The sequence below is a fragment of the Mercenaria mercenaria genome, chromosome 18 (assembly GCF_021730395.1).
Source record: "Mercenaria mercenaria strain notata chromosome 18, MADL_Memer_1, whole genome shotgun sequence".
Taxonomy (NCBI): domain Eukaryota; kingdom Metazoa; phylum Mollusca; class Bivalvia; order Venerida; family Veneridae; genus Mercenaria; species Mercenaria mercenaria.
Window position 1 is genome coordinate 55,032,312 of NC_069378.1, and position 26,363 is coordinate 55,058,674.

General features: G+C 32.8%; 1 protein-coding gene across 1 annotated transcript; it reads left to right on the forward strand.

Annotated features, from left to right (window-relative positions):
- Positions 1 to 24,874, forward strand: LOC123538249 (receptor-type tyrosine-protein phosphatase kappa-like). The gene is made up of 22 exons (XM_053529866.1): positions 1 to 153; positions 7,039 to 8,277; positions 9,259 to 9,421; positions 10,826 to 10,902; positions 11,020 to 11,304; positions 11,663 to 11,784; positions 12,207 to 12,294; positions 12,600 to 12,658; positions 12,836 to 12,875; positions 13,543 to 13,646; positions 14,042 to 14,167; positions 14,391 to 14,492; positions 14,529 to 14,539; positions 14,835 to 14,970; positions 15,530 to 15,649; positions 15,919 to 16,015; positions 21,090 to 21,154; positions 22,053 to 22,187; positions 22,666 to 22,794; positions 23,031 to 23,191; positions 23,562 to 23,697; positions 24,788 to 24,874. The coding sequence occupies exons 1-22, from the start codon at positions 93 to 95 to the stop codon at positions 24,872 to 24,874; spliced, it is 3,543 nt and encodes a 1,180-aa protein (XP_053385841.1). The 5' UTR covers positions 1 to 92.
- Positions 24,875 to 26,363: the final 1,489 nt, after the last annotated feature.

Here is a 26,363-nt window from a genome sequence, read left to right on the forward strand (position 1 = left end):
ATGAATCATTCAAAAGAAAAATAGTATTTTGTACGAAAGATTGACATTCAGGTTATTCATTTGCGAAACTTCGTTTGACTTAAATTGCTATAATGTTGTTTCGTCCTGGATATATTTCATTTTTTGTTTGTATGTTTATATGCCACACACAAGGTTAGTGAATTCAATGTATTACTGAGCTTTCTTGATGCGTAAGTTGCACATTCTTTAAGCTTTTACGTTTTCAGTTTTCAAGCACATATGTAAATATTGGAGTAAAGGCCGTCGAAAATTTATTTTAATTTCCGGCTTGATTTGAACAAACGACGCTCTGGAGCAGGAATTAACCACTTTTTTACCGTCAGAACATCGCTGAATATAAATACATATGAATATTTTATTCTGGTTCAAATGCGTGAAGAGATATGTTTATATGGTATGATATGATATATACTATAATCCTTTTGTTTTAATATTTGGACGAATATGTAGATAATGTATCCAAATGAGTCAGATTAGAAACATTTACTGATTACTTTTTGTGTGGAAGACTGTTTGGCTCCACCATATCAAAATTACGTAAAAACAAGAAGTAACTTCTTAAAAAGATACACGCGTTATTAAATGCACACTTTAAGCATCGAATCACTTTGCACTTTTACATACGATCGGTTATTTATAAAGAAAAACAAAATATAGCTTTTAAAGTAAAATGTTCATGTTTTTTATGTAGAACATAATTTACAGAACACATATTTATATGATAATTATATTAATCTAGTATTGGGATAAAAAGGAGGGGCCGTTAAGTGGGGGACGAAAATACCAATTTTAAGTCGGCCAGGGATACGAAATGAACAAAGCTGGGACGAGTTGACTGGGGGACCAGTTGACTGTAAACCATTTACGGGAGATCACCCCATATCAAAGTGGCAAATTGTTTCACTACTAATGTAAACATTTCGTGAAAAAGTATTTAACTTGGAAAAAACACTTGTTTGAATTATATACTAAGCGGTATGAGAAATTCGTGTCAATCGCAGAGGTGGTAATTATTGCAAATACCTTGTATTTAGCGTGTACATTTTCCATATTATGATATATGAATTAGTTGTGGTGGGTAGATTTAATAGGTCACATATTGGGGTATACAGAATACATTTTTGAATGACTATGCAATGTGACTTTCTTTTAAAAAGCATCGCGCCGTTAACAATACGAAACAGATATTTACGAGGGTTTCGGTTGGACTTAAAGAAAGAACGATAAACTCGTTCCACATTTACCTGTTTGGCAGCTTACACATCCGTTCCGAAAAGTCATTAATACAGTGATGAAAAAATGTGAGTCTTATTGTTAATCATTTTGCTTTGTATGTAACAGACTGATACAGTAGGGAAAACTTAATTGTACCACATTTATATCAATTCTACATCTAATAGAAGTCCGTATGACGTTACGATGATAAAATCACATATAAAATTGCATATCGTTAAGTAAACCAGCTGCAATAAATAGTAGAGGCGTAAATTGCTTCGAATGAATACTATCTTTATGATTTAAGTTTATACCTGTACGTTGATAAACATTAGGATATACCCTCGTTTGAACTCTTCAGAAACGCATTAGATAGTTTAGTACTTCTGAGGATAGCTTTAAAATGGACAGTCATGAAAAGACCGTAGTATGGCCGATTTGTTGTAATATTTCAGTAAAAAAGCTGATTTTACTGTATTTTACTGGTCGAATTGGCTAATTTGTGTGTCAATATAAGATTTTGTAAGGTTAAACATAACATGAGATCAAGTTGTTTATTTGTGAATTTTCTCAAATAAAAGCGATATTATTGGGTAATAATCATATGGATTTCGTATTAAGCACTGATGGTCTATGGGCCAGTTTCTGTAAGTCCTCTAGTTTTTCGATTTCGTAACCCAGAAATTAGGCAAAGGTTCATCCACTTCAGCCATTAATACATTCAATTCGGGTTTGTTTAAGACCGGATGTCGCTTTCTACCGTATGTCAAATAAAAGTTATACTCATTTTAGTAAACCTTGTGTATGAAAAATGCGGAATTCGCTCTCCTTGAAAGTATTGTTGGCTACATACGAATTCTTAACAGATTGTTTCAATACTGACCTTCAGATATTAGAGTTCTGCTTATGTAACTGTTTTAAATCAATTTAAGGTTCACTGTAACAATGTTTTCCAAATTTTGACGATTTCTACCAAAATTTAGGGGTCAAAATACCCCACCCACCCGAGCTACATTTTGCCATTTTAAATAGCTCATAAAATTATCAAAATTACTATATTTTTTAATAAGACATCATCAAATAATTGTGTTAAGATTCACAATTTTATATATTTCCATGAGAAAATATAAAATATTGCAATCAGTTTAGGTTATAGACAACGTGCATGCAAATGTAATACATATAAATCACATGCTGTTTCTCAATATATCAAGCCTATTTGTGTTTCATTCAGAAAGGTTTTGGGTACCAATAGTTTTCTTTTATTTTAGATGTCAAAGAAAGCTTACATGTATAATTTTGACCTTTATTTGATAAAGATACTTTAAAATGTAACATACGTAACAGCCGCCACTCAAATTTTCCACCTTGAAGAGTTAGCAACATTGAAAATACTCCAGTAGTTGCATTTGTATGCTTTTAATTGAAATAAACTATGTTTACTGAACATGCACACATGACCGTTATAATTTTGCTGGACTTAACCCTGTAATTCTCAATTATAGGATGTCGACAAACTACAGTAAAACAACAGTGCCTCTTTTAGCATCACTGTAAAGATAGCATAGATTTAATAGCATTTTTTTGGCTTCTGCTTCAAAAGATAGCATATTTATAATTAACAGTAGACTTGGTTACAGTTTGTACGCAGTCTGAATATTTTTGTCTTTTATTCAAAATAAATACAGAACGTGAGGGTATCTAAGAATCAAATGTACGTTACCTAGGTTTTAGTTTATACTAATTTGTTATAGCTCGATTGTAATGAAAGCTGCAAGCTTTTTGAAACCACTCTTGAGTCCACTTCCTGGAAAAAACAATACTGGTGAGAGGCTATGGTCGTGACCCCAGTGGGGCTCGAACCCACAATCACTGGATTGAGCGGCCGGTACCCTATCCACTAGACCTCCTCTCCTACCTAGGTTTTAAAGGTCACCTATTCAATTTTATATTTCGTATATAATTATTCTAGGCTAATACATAAATCATGCTTATTGGCATTGCAAGGCACCTACTCTGTCTGTTTTTACAGCATTACAAAGATGAAATGAATCATATAGTATGAAACATACGTTACCAAGATTACACAGAACATTAAGTAATATTAAAGCTATAATTATAGTTTTGGGGTTTCGATGGAATTTTTCAAGACAGTTTCATGTGGTTTCAAGACAGAGGATTTTATATTTTAATGCGTTGTTTTGATATTCACGGAAGGTAAGATTGTATTCATCATTGAAATTATCGGTTTATATGCATTATGTGTTCAAAGTTGCTGATGTAATTCCTGAAGTAAATAAACACATTTTGAACTTATTGAGCATCATACATATACAGTACAACATGGGTACATGTAGTGAAACAAATGACACTTTTGATAAAACATGCTTTTTAAAGTAGTTGTGTTTCTTTGACCATGATGATTTTCAAATATCACTTAAAATGTGGGACGGAATTACTGAACTACGAATTCATATTACATTCCCTTAACGAAAACATAGATAATACTCCTTGTTCATATCTTGGATGTCGTATCATTATTGTCAGTTCTGCGTTCTTACTAAAATTCAATATTCTATTTTCAAAACTATTAACAAATACAAAGAAACTAGTTCGTTCGAAAACTGGTGTATTTCAGCTGTTACATTTAGATTACCTTGGTATGTAACTGTGTTTCAACCATTAAGTCTAGTAACTACCTTAATCTAATTTCGGTAACGTATGTTTCAGAACTACACAAGAGGACACATTATAACACCTATGTACACAATATGACAGAAATATACTTTAAATTTTGATATGAGAGGTTGCGAGGAGTCACTTTTCGGTATCAGTATCAGAATAAGTTCATTATACAGGTATAAATGCATATGTACATACTTACAGAGTCTTTACTATTTGCTTGGGAAACGCCAGTGGTATATTGATATCTTAATGACATACAATGTATCTGTAAAAACTCTTTTTAGTTAAGTGCTTTATTCCGTAGTAAAATCATTAAGCTACAACTTAAAAGGGATTGAAACATACATTACTTTAAATATTAATTACAACAATACCAATAATTATTACTCATACAACTAAATAAAAAAACAGATATGATACACGACTTTTTGATTCCAGGACTTGCTCAAATTATAGCTGCGAAGCTCTGTACTACCTGTTCATTATGTCAAGCAAATGCATGACAATAGATATATTCATAATAGTTTGGCACTATTTCAGAGGAATAGGCATTGAAAGGATTTTGTTGAATGATGTATGATATATCTGACAATTTCTATTTCAAATAAAACAGATAAAACGTTCAAGCACAACCAAAAGGTACATCAATATATATGTATCTTAAATTGCTTTGATAGGTTTAGAACTGTATATGCTCATTTCTGTTTGTGAAATTAGAAAGTGCTCTGTCCTTTAAAAAGAGGTCGTAGATACTTAGTTTCTTGTGACAGAAATATGCAATTTGCATTTAAACATAAACATTATAAATCCTTTTAAATGTTTTAAAAAGACATAACTGTTTGTACAATGATCTTTTTCACTACCTCAAAAGAAAGTGACAATTTCATTATATGTTCCATTCTCCATTTCTCATTATTCTACTAGGATACACTGTAAATGTAACATCTATCAGGCAGCCATTCAGATACAAATTAATATTACATTTTAGCTACATTCAAAATCATCTGAATGCAAATTGAGAGTAACATGTTTAGATTTTAAAAGAAATAAAAGCAGTATTTAAATCATATTACTGTTATGTCTTTTATGGTACGCATGTTGAAAATGACGCCATCTTGATTAAAACAATAGAAGTAGTTCATATTGGTAACGTAGTTTCAAATTGAAAGTATTTTAACTTCAATTACAGCAATGATTACTTAGATCTTATCCATATGTATGTTTGCAAAGTTACTTTTGGCCACCAGTTTGAAAATGACAGGACAGTTTCTTTATTAGATTGGTCTGCAGTTATTTGGAAATTTGGAAAGTGGTGGCCGTCTTTTTTTGAATAGTCTGTGTAACTAAATAACCTATTTTGTTGGTAGTTTAACAAACATGAATTTTGGGTGATTTAATAACTACGTACAAAATGACTACTATGAAGACCTAAGCTAGCATAAAAGAGAACTAACTCAATTAATTTTGGATTAATTTGAAATAGCTGTCATCTATAATAAATAAAATCTGGAATTTCAAGTAGATCCCTCGGAAGCACCGAAAACAATGCAAACAGTGAAAATTGCAGACTCGGTTTGATTGAGTCTGTTCATGAGCAGTAATGGAAAGCAACACTGCCCACGCCCCCTAGCACCGGCTTAAGCAGTATTCAATCTTCAAATCTAAATGAGTTGAAATCAATGATCCCGAAGGACCAGAAAATATAACAACACTGAGATGAAGTCGGGGCGACTTATACTGCTATATCTGCTTCCATTTTGATGTTCTCCATAGGGAATTTCCATAAAACTTTTGCGGTCGTTTTAGTTTTTGCAATACTTTCATCATTTCTACTGCACTAGCAAAGAATAGGTCTGTCAGTATGCAATTCGCCCAGAAATGAAACACAAACCACAGGTTTAGCCAAGTGACATAAAATTGCAAAGGTATCTGAAATTTTAGTTAATTATTCATTCATTTCGTTTTCTTTACTGTAAACATTAGGATTCTGTTCCTTTATAAAGGATTAAAAGTTCTAAAGATTTCCCGCATAAGTATATGTACTAATGTGGTGGGTGGGGTACATCAACCCCTACGTTTTACATTTTATTCAGTATATAATACATATCGTAATATTTTTTGACAACAAAAGTGAATTATTGATTATTTCAGGCATTAAAAGATAAGATTTGTTATAAGAAATGTCGCATAAATATCTCTTTTACCATCCAAATCAGCGATATCACTATGCCATGCTAAATTATATTTATTATACACCAACGTTTTTAAAATCGTCATTAAATTTTACTGACATGTCGCTCAGACCGACATCCACCCTTAAAAGTTCCCTAAATGATAGTATAACATCATGGTATAGCTCAACCTTTGCCTAATTTCTGGGTTACGACTTTCAAATTTTTTGGCCTTGGCCCACGGACCATGATACAACACGGAAGAATAACACTATCATTTTACCTTTCATAGGCGTCAGACAAAACAAATAATCAAATAATTGCGTTTTCAGTGACATTGTGTTAAAGAATACACGCGTAAATTATGGATGAAAATATAAGATCCTTGAAATCATTGTAGGAAGGGTATATCTCACATTTCTGTCATGCTTAGTTAAGATAGATACTAGTTTCTTACATTTACAAGGTGGGTGTAAATTTCCATGCCCTACGTTGGCCAGGTTATGACGAGACCTGAGAATTCCTTAACATTCCACTTTTCATTTTTTCCGTTTACTTATTTTTAAAACGGACAAATTACGGTAATTTGAGTTTGATGATCTGAGTCTTGACAGTATGATTTGTTACATATATATGTTTTCGCGACATTATATATATTCATGATTTATAGCGACTACAACAGCAAAATTTAATTTCACAAAACACACTCTTTCTGTTGAGTAACCTAAAGATAGAACAGATAAATCATGGATACATTTCTAGCAAAAAAAAACAACTGCGTATTCTTTTAATTAAACAAACAACAATATTCTTACTATATGACTATTTTGCAACTTTGTGATTAAAATAGAATAATATATATTTAAGAACATTTTGTAAACCATTTTGTCCTTTGTGTTGTTTTAACCTATAATGATTAAACAGCGGAAGTTGTTCACAAATTTAGTTTTAGGGTCATGTCCAAAACACTGTGCAGTATGCTCAAACGGCGATTCGAAAACGTGTAACGAATGCAACCCAGGCCATTGGTTAACAGAGGACAACGATTGTTTTCATTGTCCTGATAATTGTGAACAATGTACAAACGTTTCACATTGTACAAAATGTAAGTCAGAATTCTGGGATATACGGCCATACATGGCATGCGGCTCCACCTGTAGCAAAACCTGTACTGCCAGCGGATGCAATGATACAACAGGGCACTGCTTTGGATGTCATCCAGGCTTTTATGGAGTTACCTGCGCCCGTAGTTGTAACCTATGTATTAACAAATTATGTAATCGTCAGAAATGTGCAGTTGGATGTATTAACGGATATTATGAGAGAACAGATTACGACTTTGAATGCAAAGAATGTAAAAACCACTGCTCGTCATGTGTAAGTTCGTCAAATTGTACGCAGTGTGAAAGGGGCTACTATCTTTTTCGCTATGAAAACTCTGATAATATTTTTTGTTCACCATGCAATTCTATTTGTGAAGAATGTATAAGCTACGATGAATGTGTATGTAACTCGGGAAAATACGGACCTTCTTGCAGTAAAGACTGCAATATTCCTCACTGCAATATTTGTACTGAGATTGAATGTTTAGAATGCTTTAGTGGATACATACTTCTGAACGGAAAATGCATTGAGTGCTCACCGTATTGTTCAAGTTTTTGTGATAGCAATCAGAACTGTTTAGGTATCTGCAAAGATGGTTGGACAGGTCAAAAGTGCACAGAACCGTGTATAAGCAAATGCAAAAAATGTGACCGGAATGATGGAAGGAGGTGTGAAATATGTGATGGAGATTTCTATACAACAACATGTAATGTCTCTTGTAGTTCACACTGCTATACTGTGTCAGAATCAGTGAAATGTGGTATAAGTAATGGCACTTGTTTAAACGGTTGTGATAACGGTTACTGGGGATACAAGTGTGATAGACCATGTCACGAAGGTTGTGCGTCTGAAACATGTAAGCAGTCAAATGGGTTATGTGACATTTGTAATCGTACGTATTACGGGCATGCTTGTCAGAATTATTGTAGTGAACATTGTCTTGACAATGATGCTTCATCAAACATTTGTTATAAAACAAACGGGACATGTGTGCATGGATGTAAATATGGATATGGAGGCTCTACATGTGAAGATGAGCTGACATTCAGTACGATCAGCAAGCTGGCATCATCCTCCAAAGGTAATTTTGATATTTATGAATAGCAATCTTTTGAAGCGAACTTTAGAGTAACATGAGCAAAGTCACCGGTATCACAGAAATGATATTTTTTTCATAACCAAAAGTTGTATAAGTATGGTCATTTCGCTCTAAATTCTCTACCTTTCACCGCTATGGTAATGTTCTTACTGATGTAATTGGAATTTTGGTCTCGGTTATTTATTTTTTCAGTGCCGCCTTTAATATAGTGATTACTTATTAAATTCTTCTGCTACTATTGTTTATATGTGAAAAAAGATCGAGTGTTGAACGCAATTCTGCCGTAAGTTTTTTTGTTTAATAGGGGTTATGGCAGTGTTGCGCTCAACCCTTAAAATATTAGCTGTAGTACTAGAAAATGTAGTTAGATTTTCTCTTTTGTGATGCAACATTTTGAAAGTTTATCGGGCTGTCTTTAATACTATGATTTTTTCTTATTATTTCAGTGTTGTATATATAATAATATTATATACATTTCTCAAATGCGCTCACTTGATAAGTCGAGATGAGTGCACGCGCGGGTCCGCAAAAAGCGTTATTGACCTGCAAACGTGATAATGATTCTTGTGAACAGTCAGCATTACTGAATTATGCTTTTAAGATGGATTCCTTCCAAGACATAATAAACTTTGAACCCCCATTTCGCCCCTTACAATTTCTTTCCCCTCCATCAATATTTAGCATAAATTGATATGTACTTGTTGGGTGTTTGAAGCAACCCGTCTGAAATATTTTTCCATTGCAGCTTCTTTTTGTTGTGGGCCTACTATGTAAATGTGTGGCTCTGGGGCTGTGTTTTTTGTGCTCTGTGCTTCCGAGAAATCTACCCTTACCTATTATCTTTTGCCATGATAACCAGGATTTATCAAATATTACATTCGAAAATCCGTTTTCGTAGTACATTGAGAAGTGTTATAGCGTTACTATCATTAAAGGATTTTACAAATTTCTTTCCTTGTTTAGAGTCAACTGTCCCGGTAACAACAAAAGTTGAAATAACAGAAAACACTGAGGAAGTTGTGGACAACAAGCAACAACGTGATATAATAGCGATTAGTGCTGGAGCAGGCGGAGGACTTATTCTTGTGGTTGTTTTAGTGGTTATAGTAGTGTGCTTAGTTAAAAGGTAAACTTATCCATGATCAAATATAACAATGCATTTTTGTCCATTCGATATTTTTAAATGAAAGTATACCAAAGATTACGTACACATGTTGGCAGTTTGGGAGATTATGACACAATTCAGAAAAGCAGTTTTGTAAGTAACGCTTACCTAAAGTTTTATATGTATTTTAAGGGCACATAAATTGTCATTAATTAAAATACCTTTGAGTTAGCATTATTTGGAAATACTGACATACTCCATCTCTTGCTGATATATGTTTTATTCTTATTATTGTTTACTGCTGTAGTGCCATACCATAATAACCAGAATTATATACCATGTATTATGTGTTATCTTTATTAATAATGTTGTATGTTTTTTTTTCTCTTTTACAGATACTAAAATCAGATAGAAATAAAATTGCTTGTTTGCGTTCTTTGTTCTTATAGAACAGATTTTAAAGCCATCATTCCAAGCTTTTATACGCACCATAAACGTCGCTTTAGTTTTATTTGGTTTTACATAATTTACTTAGTGAAAGATGAGTTACCGTAATATTGCATCTGATGACTTAATTAAACTGAATCAGTTATTAATGGTTTTGATTGTGTCTTAAGATCTTTGTACAGAATTTATAGGTTAAATCATCTACCGTCCAACGTAGCAGTAAGATATTGTAGTGTCCTATAGGAACAACTACCTTCATATACAATTTCATTTAAATATTCCAATTAACACAGAATGTGCCGTCCTATGGGATGGTTAATACAGTTCACTTTCAATCGACTATAACAAAAACATCCATGTAATTTTATTTTGAGTCATGTCCTTTTTACCTCTTAACATACATTACTGTAAACTTGTGTTACTTTTCAAACTTTTGCATGTAAGTCACTCTCTCAAAAATATCTCAATGCAGAAATTATCCCAATTAGTCGTTACATTTAAAAACAACACACACACAAAAAAAACACCTCTTCGACTCTCAGCTGTTGTTCCTGTGTACCAAATACTCATTTAATTACTTTCACGTCAATAGTCAAAAAATATATAGACTTTTAACCGGCAAGCCGTTCGGTACATGTTTTTATTATCTGACATAAGAAATACATTTTAAAGCATTTTTTCTCTCAACTTTTACTTTGCTACGCAAATTAGTGTTGAACTACACACCGGTCAATTACAAAATAGAACTATGTACCAGTGATTAATGTAAGGAATCATGTAATTAGTTTATTGAAAAACACATAAAATAGTTTCGCGATGACACGACGACATGTATATACTGTGCGAGAGTTGTAAACGAAGGTTCTACTTCCAAAATAAATCAGATATTTTCTACTCCCCATTTAAGTCATTATTTTGGTAACAAAGATATAAATATATACGCCTGTTTCCGTATGAACATGAACTTTGATATTTCAGACAACGAAGGAAAGCCAGTGATTCACATGATGATAATGACGGCCAGACAAACAGACAAAAACCCTTGACCGATTCAGGTAAACAGTTGTAACTTCTGAGACTGTTTGTTCTTTCTCATAATGAAATAACTAAAAGCCAGATAAACAAACTGTTAACGGAGATAATTAAATTTTCCCTCATTTTTTCCTCCTCAGATAATGTTTATGCACAGCCAAACAAGCCAAGAAAGAAACAATGTGAAGATTACATTTACGCTCAGCCAAACAAACGAAAGAGGAGCATACACCGTAAGAAGGAAGAAATCAGTGTACCACAAAAGGCGTATGACAATGTCGTAATTGATCTTGATACCGAAGGAGATAGAAATGAAGACAGAGATGATCACCTTGTTTCATATGCAGCAGATTCAAAGGAAACTGATGTAGATGCAATTTTGCTGGAAAATATTGACGATGAGCCTAAAAGCATCATAGTAACAGGTAACATCTCTCTCACCTAACACTATCCATATTTTCAGTTATTTCTACTTTTTAAACTGGAAGCTAGTCATAATTTCAAATGTAAATAAATACGAACATCTGCGGATGCTTCTTAATTCATTTTTGGTACTTGAGCATGCCCACATGTTGAATTAGGCTCAACCCGGAGCTTGGGGCCGTGGATGGAAGCACATATTTTGATTACCGGCCATGAATAGGCCAAGCCTACAACAATTTCGTGTTTTTCGTGTAGGACGACCTTTGAATTTTATTCATTTTCTTTATTTTAACACATGTTATTATGAATTGACATGTTTTGCAGAAAAATGTATGACTACTACTTTTACTTTTTCTATAGAAGTGAACATTCCTGATTCGGATACATATTACAATGTGGCTGGTTTAATGAGGAGTCGAGTACTAATCTCAAAACTATTTGAGTACATGAAGAACAAAACGGATTTTGAAAATGAATTTGAGGTAACGTCTATTTGGCAGATAAGTATTTGTTTCAAGTCATTGTTCTTAGAACAACTCTACGTTTCCTTTGTCTTGTAAAAATTAGAAAACTGAAAGAATTCTTTGGACTTTGTTATTTCTAACAGAATTTACGACTGCTATTCAACGCAGGTGTTTTCTGTAAGCTAGTACAAAATGTTAGGTTTTTGAAACAGACTAGTCTTCATATAAATTTATTTAATGCTTCATGCTTTTCAAAAGTGCAATAAAGACAAGATAATCTATTAATCTTTTAAATATTTAGACACCTTTCGTGTATTCCTATCTGGTCTAATATTTTAGGGCTAGATTATGATATAGAATTTCAATATTTGGAAGACGAAGTCTGTGTTTAGAGTACCTTGTAATGCGTGTTTTCATAGCTATCATAATGGTGTTTACAGAAGTTGCCAAACGGTTTGACAAGAACTTGCAATGAAGCACTGAAACCTCATAACCTGGTCAAAAATAGATACAGCGGCATATATGCATGTAAGTGTATACGAGTACTTTTCTCTTCCCAAAATGAAAATTGAACAAGATTATGTTACAGATTGGGATGATTACAAAATTGTTACTAAAAGTTCATTTTTCATATATAGGTACGTATCCACCGCACCTTGGACCCAGTACATATTTTTTCTAGATATGTTAAAGGTTTTGGCCCAACTAAATAGTACCTTTTATCTGTTATTCTTTTACACGAAACTGACACGTTTTTATCCTAAATAAATATGCATAACCTATAAAGAGCTGTTGACTTGACCTTAGACTAAAGTCGCCTTATGTGTTTCTAGATGATGCTACACGTGTTATTCTACGCAGTAAGGATTTTATCAATGCGAATTATGTTGACGTAAGTAAATGTTTTTCAAGTGTTTACAAAGAAATATGAAGCTAGTTACTAAATTAATGCTCATTAGAATGAAATGCCATTCTCTCTTCTAACGTCAGTTTTTTATGTGGGTGGGTGTACATATATTATTATTTGCAAACTGTTACTTTAGAGTGCTGATGGTATTTTTATTTTCAGGGTCAAGGTCAGTCACACATCTCTTACATTGCATCTCTTGGTAAGTTTGTGGTGTGTACATTAAAGACACTTGCTGCAGTTTCCCAATATTAGAATTTGTTCAAACTTTTATATGAATACATTTTCATGTTAGAGACAGAAAATGCAAAAAAAAAACAATCATAGGTCACTGTGCTTTTTTAGGAGTTATCTGCCACTGATTTTTCTTCAAATTTAGATATTCAAGGGCAGAAAACTCCTGAACAAGCATGATGACCTTCAATTTGTTTTCATAATTCTGTTTCTTACATGGCAATGTGTTCATATACAATGTTTGAACAAATTCTATTATTGGGAAGTTTTACCCAAAAATGCAGCATACGTCCTTAAAAAAGTATTACATTTTTATAATTTATATTGTGAAATTTTGATACGCTCTCCAATCATTGTATTCTTTACACTGCAAACGAACATATTATTGTACAGTGCTTGTTTAAATAATACTTATTTTTTCTCTCATATTAATTTGATGCATACACTGTCCTTGTATCTTTCAATAATTTTATCAACTGTACAAATTTCAGCTATTGCTCATAATATAAAATTTAGATAATAACCATGTATTTGTTTACAATGAACAACATTAAAAATCATCAGCTATAATGTTTTCATCTATTGCTTTATTTAACTGTAAATAAATCAGATGGTATTGTTTTGAATATCATCAGGTCCTACTTCAACAACTATGAACAATTTTGAAGCATTTTGGGAGATGGTTTGGCAAGAGAATTCAAATAAAATTGTTATGTTGACGAATTTGGAGGAGTCTAAGGTAACCGTTGTTTAAAGTTGTATATATGCATGATTCGAGTAGTAAAATTTTAGAAGATTGTTTTATACGTGCAAATAGGTTATTCTTTTCAAACTTTTCAATCTAACCGACCTAGAACTTTTGGATTCTGTGAAAGGACCTAGAATTCTTGGATTCTGTGACAGTACTAACTTGTAAGTAGCTTACTTCTTCCGCCTCTGACGTAGTAGGCTTTCGTGTGCCTGTCTGTTGAAACAAAATTTCTCGAAATATCACTACTATAAGTACTGGTTCAATTTCCAACAACTTTTGGCAATTTTCCGGGTTCTTATTATTGATAACATTCAAATTGCAATTATCGTATAAATGCCGACATTTAGATATTTAATATATATTGTTGAAGTTTCTATTTTTAGAAAATGAAGTGCGAAAAATACTGGCCAAACAGAAGAAGTCGCAATATCTATGGAAATATTACAGTGACTTCCATTGCTGAGAAGGTGTTTTCAGACTTTGTCGTTAGAGAGTTTACCGTAGATCAGGTGATGTAAAATGATTAGAAATGTATGTACAATCTCCAGACGTTTTCAAATAATACTATTAAACGTTTGAACTCAAAGTATTTTGTACTTCTCGTTATAGTCTAAACATTGCTTGATTCTTAACTTTTGTGCGTTAAAATCTTTGATTTCTTTCTACACAGCTTTAAAGCTGAGATAAATTGACCAAGGAAAACATACCTTAGAATGTAGAAATTACTTTCAGAATTCCGAAACACGAAAAGTAACACAATATCATTACACAGCGTGGCCAGACAAATCTGTTCCACATACTGTCGCATCATTGATAGAATTCAGAGACAAAGTATAACAGGGACAAACACCACTTACAGGTCGAATGATAGTACATTGCAGGTGCTCAGTTTTTTTTATTTACTATCAGAACAAACAAAGCCAACTTTGTCCCATCCCTTTAATTCTAATCACGCCTGGAGACAGTTAACAACGAGCAATCTTGAACTAAATATTTCCGATAGCGCTTAGTTTCTATTATTTCTTGTTGTTTGCAGGCAAATTAAGTACACAAAGTTAATAAATACTGGTGTCATGCATTGGGTAAAAGCTCTTTCATTATACATTCCTTACTGTGAAAAATCTTTCAAATGTTCATACTAAAACGAATTACAAAATATGAATTTGTATATTTCAGTGCTGGTATTGGACGTACAGGGACATACATTGCTCTTGACATTTTGATTAGAGAAGGCAAGGAAGAAGACTTTGTTGATATCTTTGGATGTGTGATAGCTCTACGTGGACAAAGAGTAAACCTGGTGCAGAATGTAGTAAGTATATCATGTAAAAGCAGACTATTTTTGTCATTTGTTGATTTGTAAACAGTTTTTGATTGCTTAGAGTTATAGTAGACCCACATTTTAAATTTGAAAACATGAACAAATACTACATGCAATATAACAAGTATATAATGCATAAACAGTACTCTGAACTCAGTTAAAACTAGTACACGCGCTGTATGCGCTAGCAGAACACACGCTGTATGCAGCTATAGCTTAACACAGAATATATGTGTACTACAATAAAAAACTGAAAATGTTTTGAACAATCGACTTTTACTGCATGACATTTAATTATGAAAGTATTTCTACATACTCAATTGATTTACGTATTTGGTAATGTTAAAATATCTTATATGTATTTCCTACTTTTGAAGTTAGTATCAAAATTTAAAATATTTTCGTGAACGATTTAAAGCTTAGCAAATTCTGCTGATGCACATACCACGATAGAATTTACTTTGTTTTGATTATCAGTTTGTCCATGTATAATCAGTAGAGGTTGCAAGTGTTTATATTGTATATAGTTGATAATGGTATGCAATTGCAGGAACAATACATTTTTATCCACCATTGTGTTCTGTATGCTCTGACATGTGAGACTGACATATTTCCTGCCACTGCGATTCCACATGCCTTTACAGATGAGAAAATAGCGACACAACATCAGGTAATAAGTGATGTAAATATTTTCGGTTAAAAAACCCTGATGCGTTCCATATAAATTGAAGGTATGAAATCTGACAGATATATTTCTAATGAGACTTTTACTTTGTATAATTGTGAAGTTTATCATTTATGGTAGATTTGTCTAAATGTAATTTAAGTTTTAAGATTTATAACACAATTATTTAAAAAAACAATGGTGCATAATTTCCTTTAAAATTTGATCTTTATTGCAACTATTGATTTATATTCTACATTATGTTTCAATTGTAGTCGTTTCAGAATATCCAGACACTAACAAACAAAAATAAATTGCTAAGAATGCAAGTCAAGAGCAGAAAAGAAAACAGAAAAGGGGCTGATATCCCTGGTATGTTTCCTGTTCGCGTTTCACCATGGCTTTTGCTTCAACGTGTTTGTTATACACTCGTAGACAGAATTAACATATGCATGATATGTCTAGGCATATACATGTATAATAATTCATATGTAAATTTGTCTCTCCCATAAATGCTAGATCCTGTGTTGTATTATATATATTGTATAATGTGACTTGCTTGATTACCAGTGTTTTCTGTTCTTTGTATATTGATGTTTTGCTCATGGGCCATAAACGGCTTATTACAAGCACATGTGTATCCTTGATATGTTTCTATCATACCTTATTATATATCAATAATTGCAAAATGCCTAATAACTGAAATCTAAAATACAAGTTTAACATTTATAACTAGAATGACTAAACATCATATTTTATGTCAATATTATCTTATTTAATCTTCTCTTTTCTATTTTGCTGTAGCAATTTAGTTAGATAACATCACAACTTAGCTAATTATATTCTTACATACCGCCTTTGCACAAAATATTTTTGTCGCATGAAAACTGAATGTAAATTTGTGCGCAGTTAAAGTTGTATAAAATGACCAGGAAGAACAGTTTTAAAATCGACTGACTTAATTGCGTTTCAATAGCAGTTTAACTTAGGTATTTATTTATCGACAAAGTAATTTTAAACATTTGCGAAATCAGATTGACGAAGCGGAGTGTGAAAACCTAGAACGATCGATTTTTCAAGGAGACCATCTCAACATAATTAGATTGTTTAACATGCAGAAGGAAATATATTCGTATATTAACAGATAGTGATAAATCCTGGCTTATTCATTATACCACTTTGTATTTATTCGGTCATCGACCGTTAAGAAGTAGGTCAGTAAATAAATCATTGAAAAAATATTCATAACACTCTAGTTTCTACCTGCAGTTCTTTCAGAACATTTCTTTCTATAAATTGTTGAACATTTAAGTTTGGTCACTGTCAGATTAATATATATTTTTGGTGTATTGAAAACGTGAAACATAAGCAGATATTGTATGACTAAATCTGCATTTTATTTTATGCTCTTCAGTGAAATACTGAAAATTATCAGTGAAATAAAATTGATATTTTCACTGTTTCAAACAGCGAAAATATCATTTTTATTTTTCACTGGTACGGAACTACACTTGAATGCGAAATAATATGAATTATAAATGATAGAAAATTCCTTGCACAATATTCTTCAGTAAAGGTATAGATGTATAAAAATAATGACAGGATCATAAATATTTACATTCTATCATAAATAAATGTAAAAGAAATCAGGAAACATAATAGAACTATTTACATTTTTTCTACAAAGATATTCTGACGTCACGATATTATGACGTCATGATGCGATGCACGTGACGTTGAGCGGACAAACTGGATATAATTTGGTTAAAAACATTAAAAATGCATAAAATAAATAGAAAATTTGTTTGTTTCAGTGTAAGATCGAAAGATATTTCACTCGTGAACACTATAATTTACATTTTCACTCGTGGCTGCGCCACTCGTGAAAATATTGCATTATAGTGTTCACTCGGTGAAATATATTTCGATCTTACACTAAAACAAACAAATATCCTCTATGTATTATTGCTATAATTATAGTTGATTTGTTGTAAGTAATAGAATTTGGTAGCTGGATCCCAGCATCACATATTTTGTTAAAGGGAACTTACTATTTGTTAGAAGAAGTACACGTTGTAAAATACTAGGTACGAATTTGGACAAAACCAAAAACAAGTTCTAAAAATAGCCCCAATCAAAGCGTATTTCTGCTAGGGTATAAATAGGTAGACTGATGACAGAAAGTTCATTCTGTATCAAGCGATTCGTGTAGACACTTCGGAGGTTCAAATGATTATTTATCCCTTTACCTTGATGAGAAAGCTATTGTAGCTACGCTGTCAGGGTGGAAAATGTTTTTAAAAAAGAAGTTTGACGTTCATAGACTGAATGAGAGTTGCAGTATTAGGTTTCGAGCTTTAGGGCCAGCGCATAGAAGTTATACCTTTACGGGATCTTTTATAGATATAGACGATAGTATATATAGGCTGAGCATCGTAAAGCTGAGATAAAGACACATAGTACGGTTATCTACTGAGACATTAGGAGAGTTCCACCCTACAAACGATGTTCAGCGTTATTGGCGAATTACAGTTAAGGCATCGGGGTTATACCTATATGGCAGTTGAATGCTATATGTAATAGCGTGTAGGTGCTGAGGCAAACATATTGAGTTGCACGTTCTATTCAGTAAACAGGCTGAACACTCGTATGTTGTTGATTCAAGACATCGTCTGAGGTAACTTCAGCAAAGGATCAGTCAAGTATAGCATAGTCAGCCTATAGGTGTTTAAGCTGATTGACATTAAATATTTTGTTGAAAGTTGCTAGTTTAAAACATAGTGTGATTTGCCTGATCACTGACACAGAAGAAATTACGAAAGCTCCATTAAAACGTGTTTCTAATAAATTGTCGTTTTTCTGCAATACGTTGAGAAAAAATCTAATGATACCGAAAAGTTCTAGTACAATTAGAATTTAGAAGTAGAATTTAGAAATATATCCTTTATTATTATAACCGTCTATCAGTAAAACAAAACATTCAAACATGAGTTTAATGGTTCGGAACTGGTATTATAAATATTATGGTGATGCTGCATTCATTTGAAGTACTTTAACTTCCGTGTTAATTTTATTGGCAGAAATATAATGAAGGAAGTAAAGATAACTATGCGTTTAAAACGAACGACATTAATAAGATGATACGATCTCAAAAGATCTAGTTACATGTGCAAATGTCAGTACCGTCTTTGTATAATATTTCTTTACATTAGAATTTCGCCTACTGAATTTACATATTAAAGTGTGGATCTATTATCCCTATTATTTACTCAAACCTAAGAGGAAGAAAGTTGTGGAGGTGACTTCATCTGCATTTTTATATTTTATTGTGAAAAAAGATGTGTTCTTCCAATAGTCTGTTCTTAACCTGAAGATTATTTGTCTGCACCTGATCGTAATGAAATAAGGTAAACAATCCTAGTCTGGTTATCGTTTAAATAAGGTTGGCAGTCATAGCTTGGTTATCAATGAAATAAGGTAAACGGTCGAAACCTGGTTATCAATGAAATAAAGTGGACAGTTGTAGTCTGGTTATCAGTGAAATATGGTAAACGGTCATAATCTGCTTATCAATGAAATAAAGCGAACAGTGATAGTCTGGTTATCAGTGCAATAAGGTAGATCACCATAGTCTAGCTATCAGTGAAATAAAGTAAACAGACATAGTTTGGTTATCAGCGAAGTAAGGTAGACTGTCTTTCTGGTTATCAGTGAAATAAGGTAGATAGTCATAGTCTGGTTATCAGAGAAATATGGTAGACAGTCATAGTCTGGTTCCAAAAATGAAATAAAGCGGACAATGATAGTTTGGTTCCAAAAATGAAATAAAGAAAACAGTATTAGTATGGTTCCAAAAATGAAATAAAGTATACAGTCATAGTCTGGTTATCAGTGAAATTAGGTAGACAGTTATAGTCTGTTTATCAGTGGAATATAGTAGACAGTCTTTCTCGTAACCAGTGAAATAAGGCAGACTGTCAGATTCTTGTTATCTGTGAAATAAAGTAGACATTCATAGTCTGGTTATCAGTAAAAAAAAAGCAGACAGTCAGATTCTTGTTATCAGTGAATTAAAGTAGACAGTCATAGTTAGGTTATTAGTGAAATAAAGTAGACAGTCATAGTCTGCTTAATAGTGGAATATGGTAGACAGACTTTCTCGTAACCAGTGAAATAAGGCAGACAGTAATAATCTTGTTATCAGTGAAATAAGGTAGACAGTCATAGTCTGGTTATCAACGGAATATGGTAGACAGACTTTCTCGTTAACAGTGAAATAAGGCAGACAGTCATAATCTTGTTATCAGTGAAATAAGGTAGGCAGTCAAAGACTGTTTATTAGTGAAATAAAACAGACAGTCAACGTCTGGTTCTCAATGAAATAAAGTAGACAGTCATAGTCTGAATATCAGTGAAATATAGTAGAGTGTTATAGTCTTTTTTTCAATGGAATAAGATAGAAAGTCTGTCTCGTTATCAACGAAATAAGGTAGACAATCATAGTCTGGGTATCAATGAAATATGGTAAACGGTCATAATCTAGTTATCAACGAAATAAAGTAGACAGTGATAGTCTGGTTATCAGTACAATAAGGTAGATCACCATAGTCTGGCCATCGGTGAAATAAAGTAAACAATCATAGTTTGGTTATCAATAAAATAATGTTGACAGTCCTTCTGGTTATCAGTTGAATCAGGTAGACAGTCATAGTCTGGTTATCAGTGAAATATAGTAGACAAAGTTTGGCTCAAAAAATGAAATAATTTGGACAAAAGTAGTTTAATGGGTTCCAAAAATGAAATAAAGTATACAGTCATAGTCTGGATATCAATAAAATAAGGCAGACAGTCATAGTCTGATTATCAGGGATGAAAAGCAGACAGTCATAGTCTGGTTATCTGTGAATTAAAGTAGACAGTCAAAGTCTTAATATCAGTGAAATAAGGTAGACAGTCATAGTCAGATTATCTGTAATAAAATGTAGACAGTCATAGTCTCATTATCAGTGAAATAAGGAGGACAGTCATAGTCTGTTCTTCAATAGAATAAGGTAGACAGACATTCTCGTTATCAACGAAATAAGGTAGAAAATCATAGTCTGGTTCTCTATGAAATAAAGTAGAGAAATATAGTCTAATTCTGAAAGAAATACAGTAGACAGTCATAGTCTTATTATCATTGAAATAAGAACGACAGTCATGTCTATGTGGTGGGATTGAAAATCAGAAATTTTATGATTTAAAAGAAGTAAGTGAAACAGGAGATCAAATTAATGGTCGTCGTTTGAGTCATAATAAGAGCTTGGCTTGACGTAAGTCTTCAAAACTCTTTCTAATTCAGTTTTTTTTTACCTTCTTAGCCAACGGAAAGTCTGTAATAAAACTGAACAAAACTGTTTTTGTTTTATAGTTTGGTATTCAACATAAAATATTTTTATCTTTCCAGACGACGAACATCGAGTTCGGCTGACATTGACCAAACATGACTACATAAATGCTGTCTACGTTAATGTAAGTAAAATATATATCATAGCTATATCATAAATAAAACAAATGAATTACTTCAGAAAAATTCATCTTATCTGAATTTACGTGATAGTATTGTTGCTATTTTTTTGTTGAATTTAACGTCGCACCGACACATGATAGGTCATATGGCCACTTTCCAGCTTTAATGGTGGAAGAATACCCCAGGTGCCCCTCTGTGCATTATTTCATCACGAGCGGGCACCTGGGTAGAACCACCGACCTTGCGTAAGCCAGCTGGATAGCTTCCTCACATGAAGAATTCAACGCCCCGAGTGAGACTCGAACCCACATCGATAAGGGGCAAGTGATTTAAAGTCAGCGACCTTAACCACTCGGCCACGGAGGCCCCCCTGCTATTTTAAAAGGAAGCCACTGTATGACCATCAATCAAGCCCTACAAAGAAACACGGTTAAATGACTTTGGAGAGATTTAGAAGTCGGACGGTTTCCACATATTTGTCTGAGAATCGTGTTTTCATGTTTTATTCAACTATGATGAGCTTAGGACTATACGAACCGTAACATGTATAAAATAACCAAACCATTTCTCACATTACGAAACAGTTTCTGTTGATGTACAATTGTGTTTGCAATAATCCAACAAATAAAGTTCCAATGTTTTTAAACTTCCTTTTTTTCTTTCTTTTTTTGTTCCGTTGTATTTGCAATATTGCGCTTTTAAAGAATGTTGAAAGTTTTGTAAAGGTACTTCGGACAGTTTTGAAGTTAAGATATAAGTTTCAGCTAAGACAATTTCTTTCTTTCTTTTCTTCAAGTTATACGTCAAGATCAGTTTTATTTTATCGTACTTATTTTGATGTTATTAAGTGCAAATATAATTTTGTATAAACTTAACCAATTTTTTTTATATATAATTTAGGGATATGAAAAAATAGACAAGTTTATCCTCGCACAGACACCTTTGCCTAACACAGTCGAAGATTTCGTGTCAATGTTATACCAAGAAAGGTGTTCCAGTATTGTCTGTCTGGACGAGGAAAATATAAAGGATAAAGTAATAATGGAATGATTCTTCTCCTTCTTTATAGCATACTTTTGATTTTATGGAATGAATATATAAAGGCACTCTTATAAGATTCCGAAATGAATTCAACTTACACGGTGAACAAGATGTAGTTATAACCATTGAGGAATAACGTCTAATTGATGCATACATTTATATTGGTATTACGCTATATTTCACACAGTGATAAAACATAAAATTCTAAATTATTATCAGCTTTATTTGCCTTCGACCAGGGTATATTGTATGTACTGTACACAAGAAAGTACCTACGTAAAAAGATTGTTTTGCTTGCGTATGTCTCTTATTATATATAATCATTGGAGCGTTCTTACAAACATCCGGGATCAAATGCCATTGAAAGGTGCAAGTAAACAGCTAAATGTTTCTTTCAAATACACGTACTGGAAGTTCAGTAAGATATAATACTGGAGCTGAAAATTATGGGTTTTTTTGTAATTATTTTTAGACAATTGTCCAGTATATTCCTCCGGCCAACAAAGTGTCAACATTTGGCCATTTTCAAGTGTCATGCACAAGAAGTGATCCAAGGGAAGATTTCACTATTCGAGAGTTGAAAATCTCGCAAATTGGTTCGGTACGTATTGTAATGCAATGCAGTATCTCATATTTATATAATTATAAAAATGTGTAAGCAAGGTCCAGTTGATATTGTATGCAAATTATAATTGTCGAAGCATTTTGTAATTCTTTTATTCAATAGTTAAATCGTAACACCCCACAGTTCAATATTTCTTCTACAAAGAAGACACTTATATTTGCCACGTAATTACTAGCTTTTGTATTGTGTTTGCTTTTTTTCCGGGATCACAGCCGCCTGCAAAAGATTTTAAGGTACGACACTACCAATTTAAAGGTTGGAAAAGCTCAGACATTGTTCCAAAGAAAATATCTTCATTCTTGAATACAGTCATAGATGTTGAAAAAGCAAGAAAAGGTTCACACTCACAACAACCTATTGTAGTGCATTGCTTGTACGTATTTTGTTGTTTTTTAAAAGAAGAGATAATTTAAACATTTTAGAATGATATTGTTCACTGACTACTGAATGTTAAATGATACATGGATTGTAAGTGCGGTAGTATGCTCATTTTTTGGCGAATTTGTTCGGCATTCATACAGCTTACGTCAATCGTACATATGCAAGGACACATTTTATGCAACAGTTCACCGTTTGTATGTCAAAATTATTGCCATAGTGGCGTGCTGGGAAAGAAATACACACACACGCACACACACACAGATAAATAATTCGTGTATATCTCCTATAATGTACGTAATATGTTTTGTTGAAATGATAATATTTATGCAATTTTACTAATTTACAAAGGCATTATTTTCTAGGACTGGGTCTGTGAGAAGTGGACTTTTCTGTGTAGTGTCTGTGCTGCTAGAAAAGATGGCTATTGAGAACGAACTGAGTGTGCTCAACACAATATGTCAGGTTCGCTCAAGAAGGAGGTCTGCTATTCCGGCAATTGTGGGTTCTTTCTTATATTTTGAGTAAAAACATTGAGGTTATTTATCATATATTAAATATAAAAAGACATAAGTAAGATAAGTTTTTACCATATAGATTATTCATAACATTAAAATAAGATGTCAAGCTCTGATGGTGGCGGAATCCACATGTTCTGTGTATTATTTCATCACTGACGGGCACCTTGGTAGAACATTGGACCTTCCGTAAGCCAGCTTGATGGCTTCCTTACATGCAGACCGCAGTGCCCCGAGGGAGGCTCGAACCCCCACCGAAAAATAATTCAAAGTCAGTGACATTAAACACTCGGCCACGGAGGCCGGAGAATTCACAATATTAGATCATAGGCTGTCAGAATTACCGTATACTTTATTCGCAGTATATGAAAAATATGCCATGTCAGCGCAATGAAAATATATAGGACTTCAAATTTATTACAGCGAAAATAAGATAACCTATTTTCGTACACTAGTAGTTTACTCACAAAACTGTCACTGTGACAGTGATTTACATATCGTTTTATATATAGAGGATATTACATGAGTGTCTTTTCATATCGAATTTATTAAACGAGTTGAATAAAATTATAAATAATAAAATGCGAGGCTCTGCCGAGCATTTTATCAATTTTATTCAACGAGTTTAATAAATTGAATGTGGAAAGTCACAAATGTAATATTCTTTTTATCACATGTTAATCTTGCCTGTCGAAACATTCAAAATTCTATTTTCTTTTACTAGATATAGAAGTCAATTTGACCAACAACTCATATACTATAAATGACGTCGACGTCAAAGTTTTATTACACTAGCGTATTATCATTTTTATTTAATGGCTTTATTACACTCCCGCGACGTCAAACATGTGATAAATTGTTTATTTTGTTCAAAATATAACTTTTCACCTCTTAATTGTTGATATTATTCGAAATATATCTATCATTGCATCATTATGTACTACATGTAGTTATAAAAATGGTCTGCCTTGCACTTTTGTTTGCGCAAAATTACTTTTTATAGTAGTACAAGCAAACATTCTTACAGGACATAGACTTCGTAAAATTATAATATTCAAATATAATTCTTTCAGGAACAGCTACAGTTCTGCTACAACTGTATTGAAGAAATGTTGGAGATGCCAGACACAAACATGTACTGCAATATCAGCAATATCTAAATATAGGATCATAAACAATTAATATGATTTCAATACAGTTAGCAGTTCAAGAAACAATTTGATTGTGTTGCAGTATAAGACGCAAGTTTTAAACATAGTTTGATGATTCAAACTGCGCACAGGGGATGAAGACATTCGAAAGTTATGTTCTTCCTATAATAGTAAATGTTCATTTTAGGTTCGCTTTTTGTCTTCATGCTTTTATTCTTTAATTTTAGTGCATGTGTCAAGCTTCATATCTTCGAATGGGTTTTACGTTTACTTGATATAAGATTCCGGTTATAAACAAAGCATTTACATGTATCTGATGACATTGTATATAGAGGTTTTATAGACTTTTTTGTACTTTTCGATCAATGAATCCTTTCTGCATGAAAGTATTCAGCAGACGTCGGAGCTAGGTTCGTGGGGGTGTTGTATATATTTGTTTGCCTCTGCATAGACTCACACCAGCCGAGTGTGATATTATTTTGTTCAGTTGTTGTTACAAGTGAGGAATAACTAGAAAAATATGAGCAACAAACTTTAAACAATAACAAACTTTATTCAAAGCAATTTACTAGTACAATACCTAAAGCAACATTCTAAAAATAATGAAATAAGCACTGACTATACAGAATGATTAAAATTAGTATAAGCTTAATACAGTAAATAAGTTAAACGAACAATTAAATCGTGTTTGATAATTCAGAATAGGCACACAAATTGAAAACATTGATTTTATTGATATACAAGTCGAAACTCGGTATCTCGAATTTCAAGGGACCATGCTTTTTATTTCGAGATAACCGAAATTCGAGTTATGAGGAGGGACGTATATGACATTGATACACATATCAGTCCCATTATCCAAAGCGCGAATCTTTCTTGTAATCACTCGTTTGCTGTACACGATTCCGTACAGTTTGTGTTTATCCAATTTTTCAGTTTTTCGAAGAATAAAATTGTTTTTGAGTCAAGTTTTCTTTCTGTACCACTTTCCTCTCCCGGAGGATTGACAGCATTTCGAGCTGACATTTTGAACGAATGATGCTTTACCCCAAGAAGTTAATTTTAAAACAGTCTCATCACGATTACCTCTAATTAATCCTTATTAAATATCACAACTGTTCAAGCTATTTAAATCATGCGCCTTTGATATGTCGGCATCGCGTGTTACTGGTTAAGCAACAAACATGGACATGTACCAACCACATTCACAATGACATGTGTGAAATTTTATCGCATATTTTTGTAACTTCGACTTACCGAGTTTACAATGCACTTGAATTTTATTGACGGGACTGAAAATCCCTTTCGACATAGCCGGAGTCTCGGTAAGTCAAATTTTGACGTAACCGGAGTTGAATTACATATATAAAGAAGGAAATTCGACGGGACTTGAAAATTTCTTCGACTAATGCGGAATTTCGAGGTAAGCGAGTTTGAGATACCGAGTTTCGACTGTATAGTATTTATATCTCCATTTTATTTGTCTTTTAATCGCTTT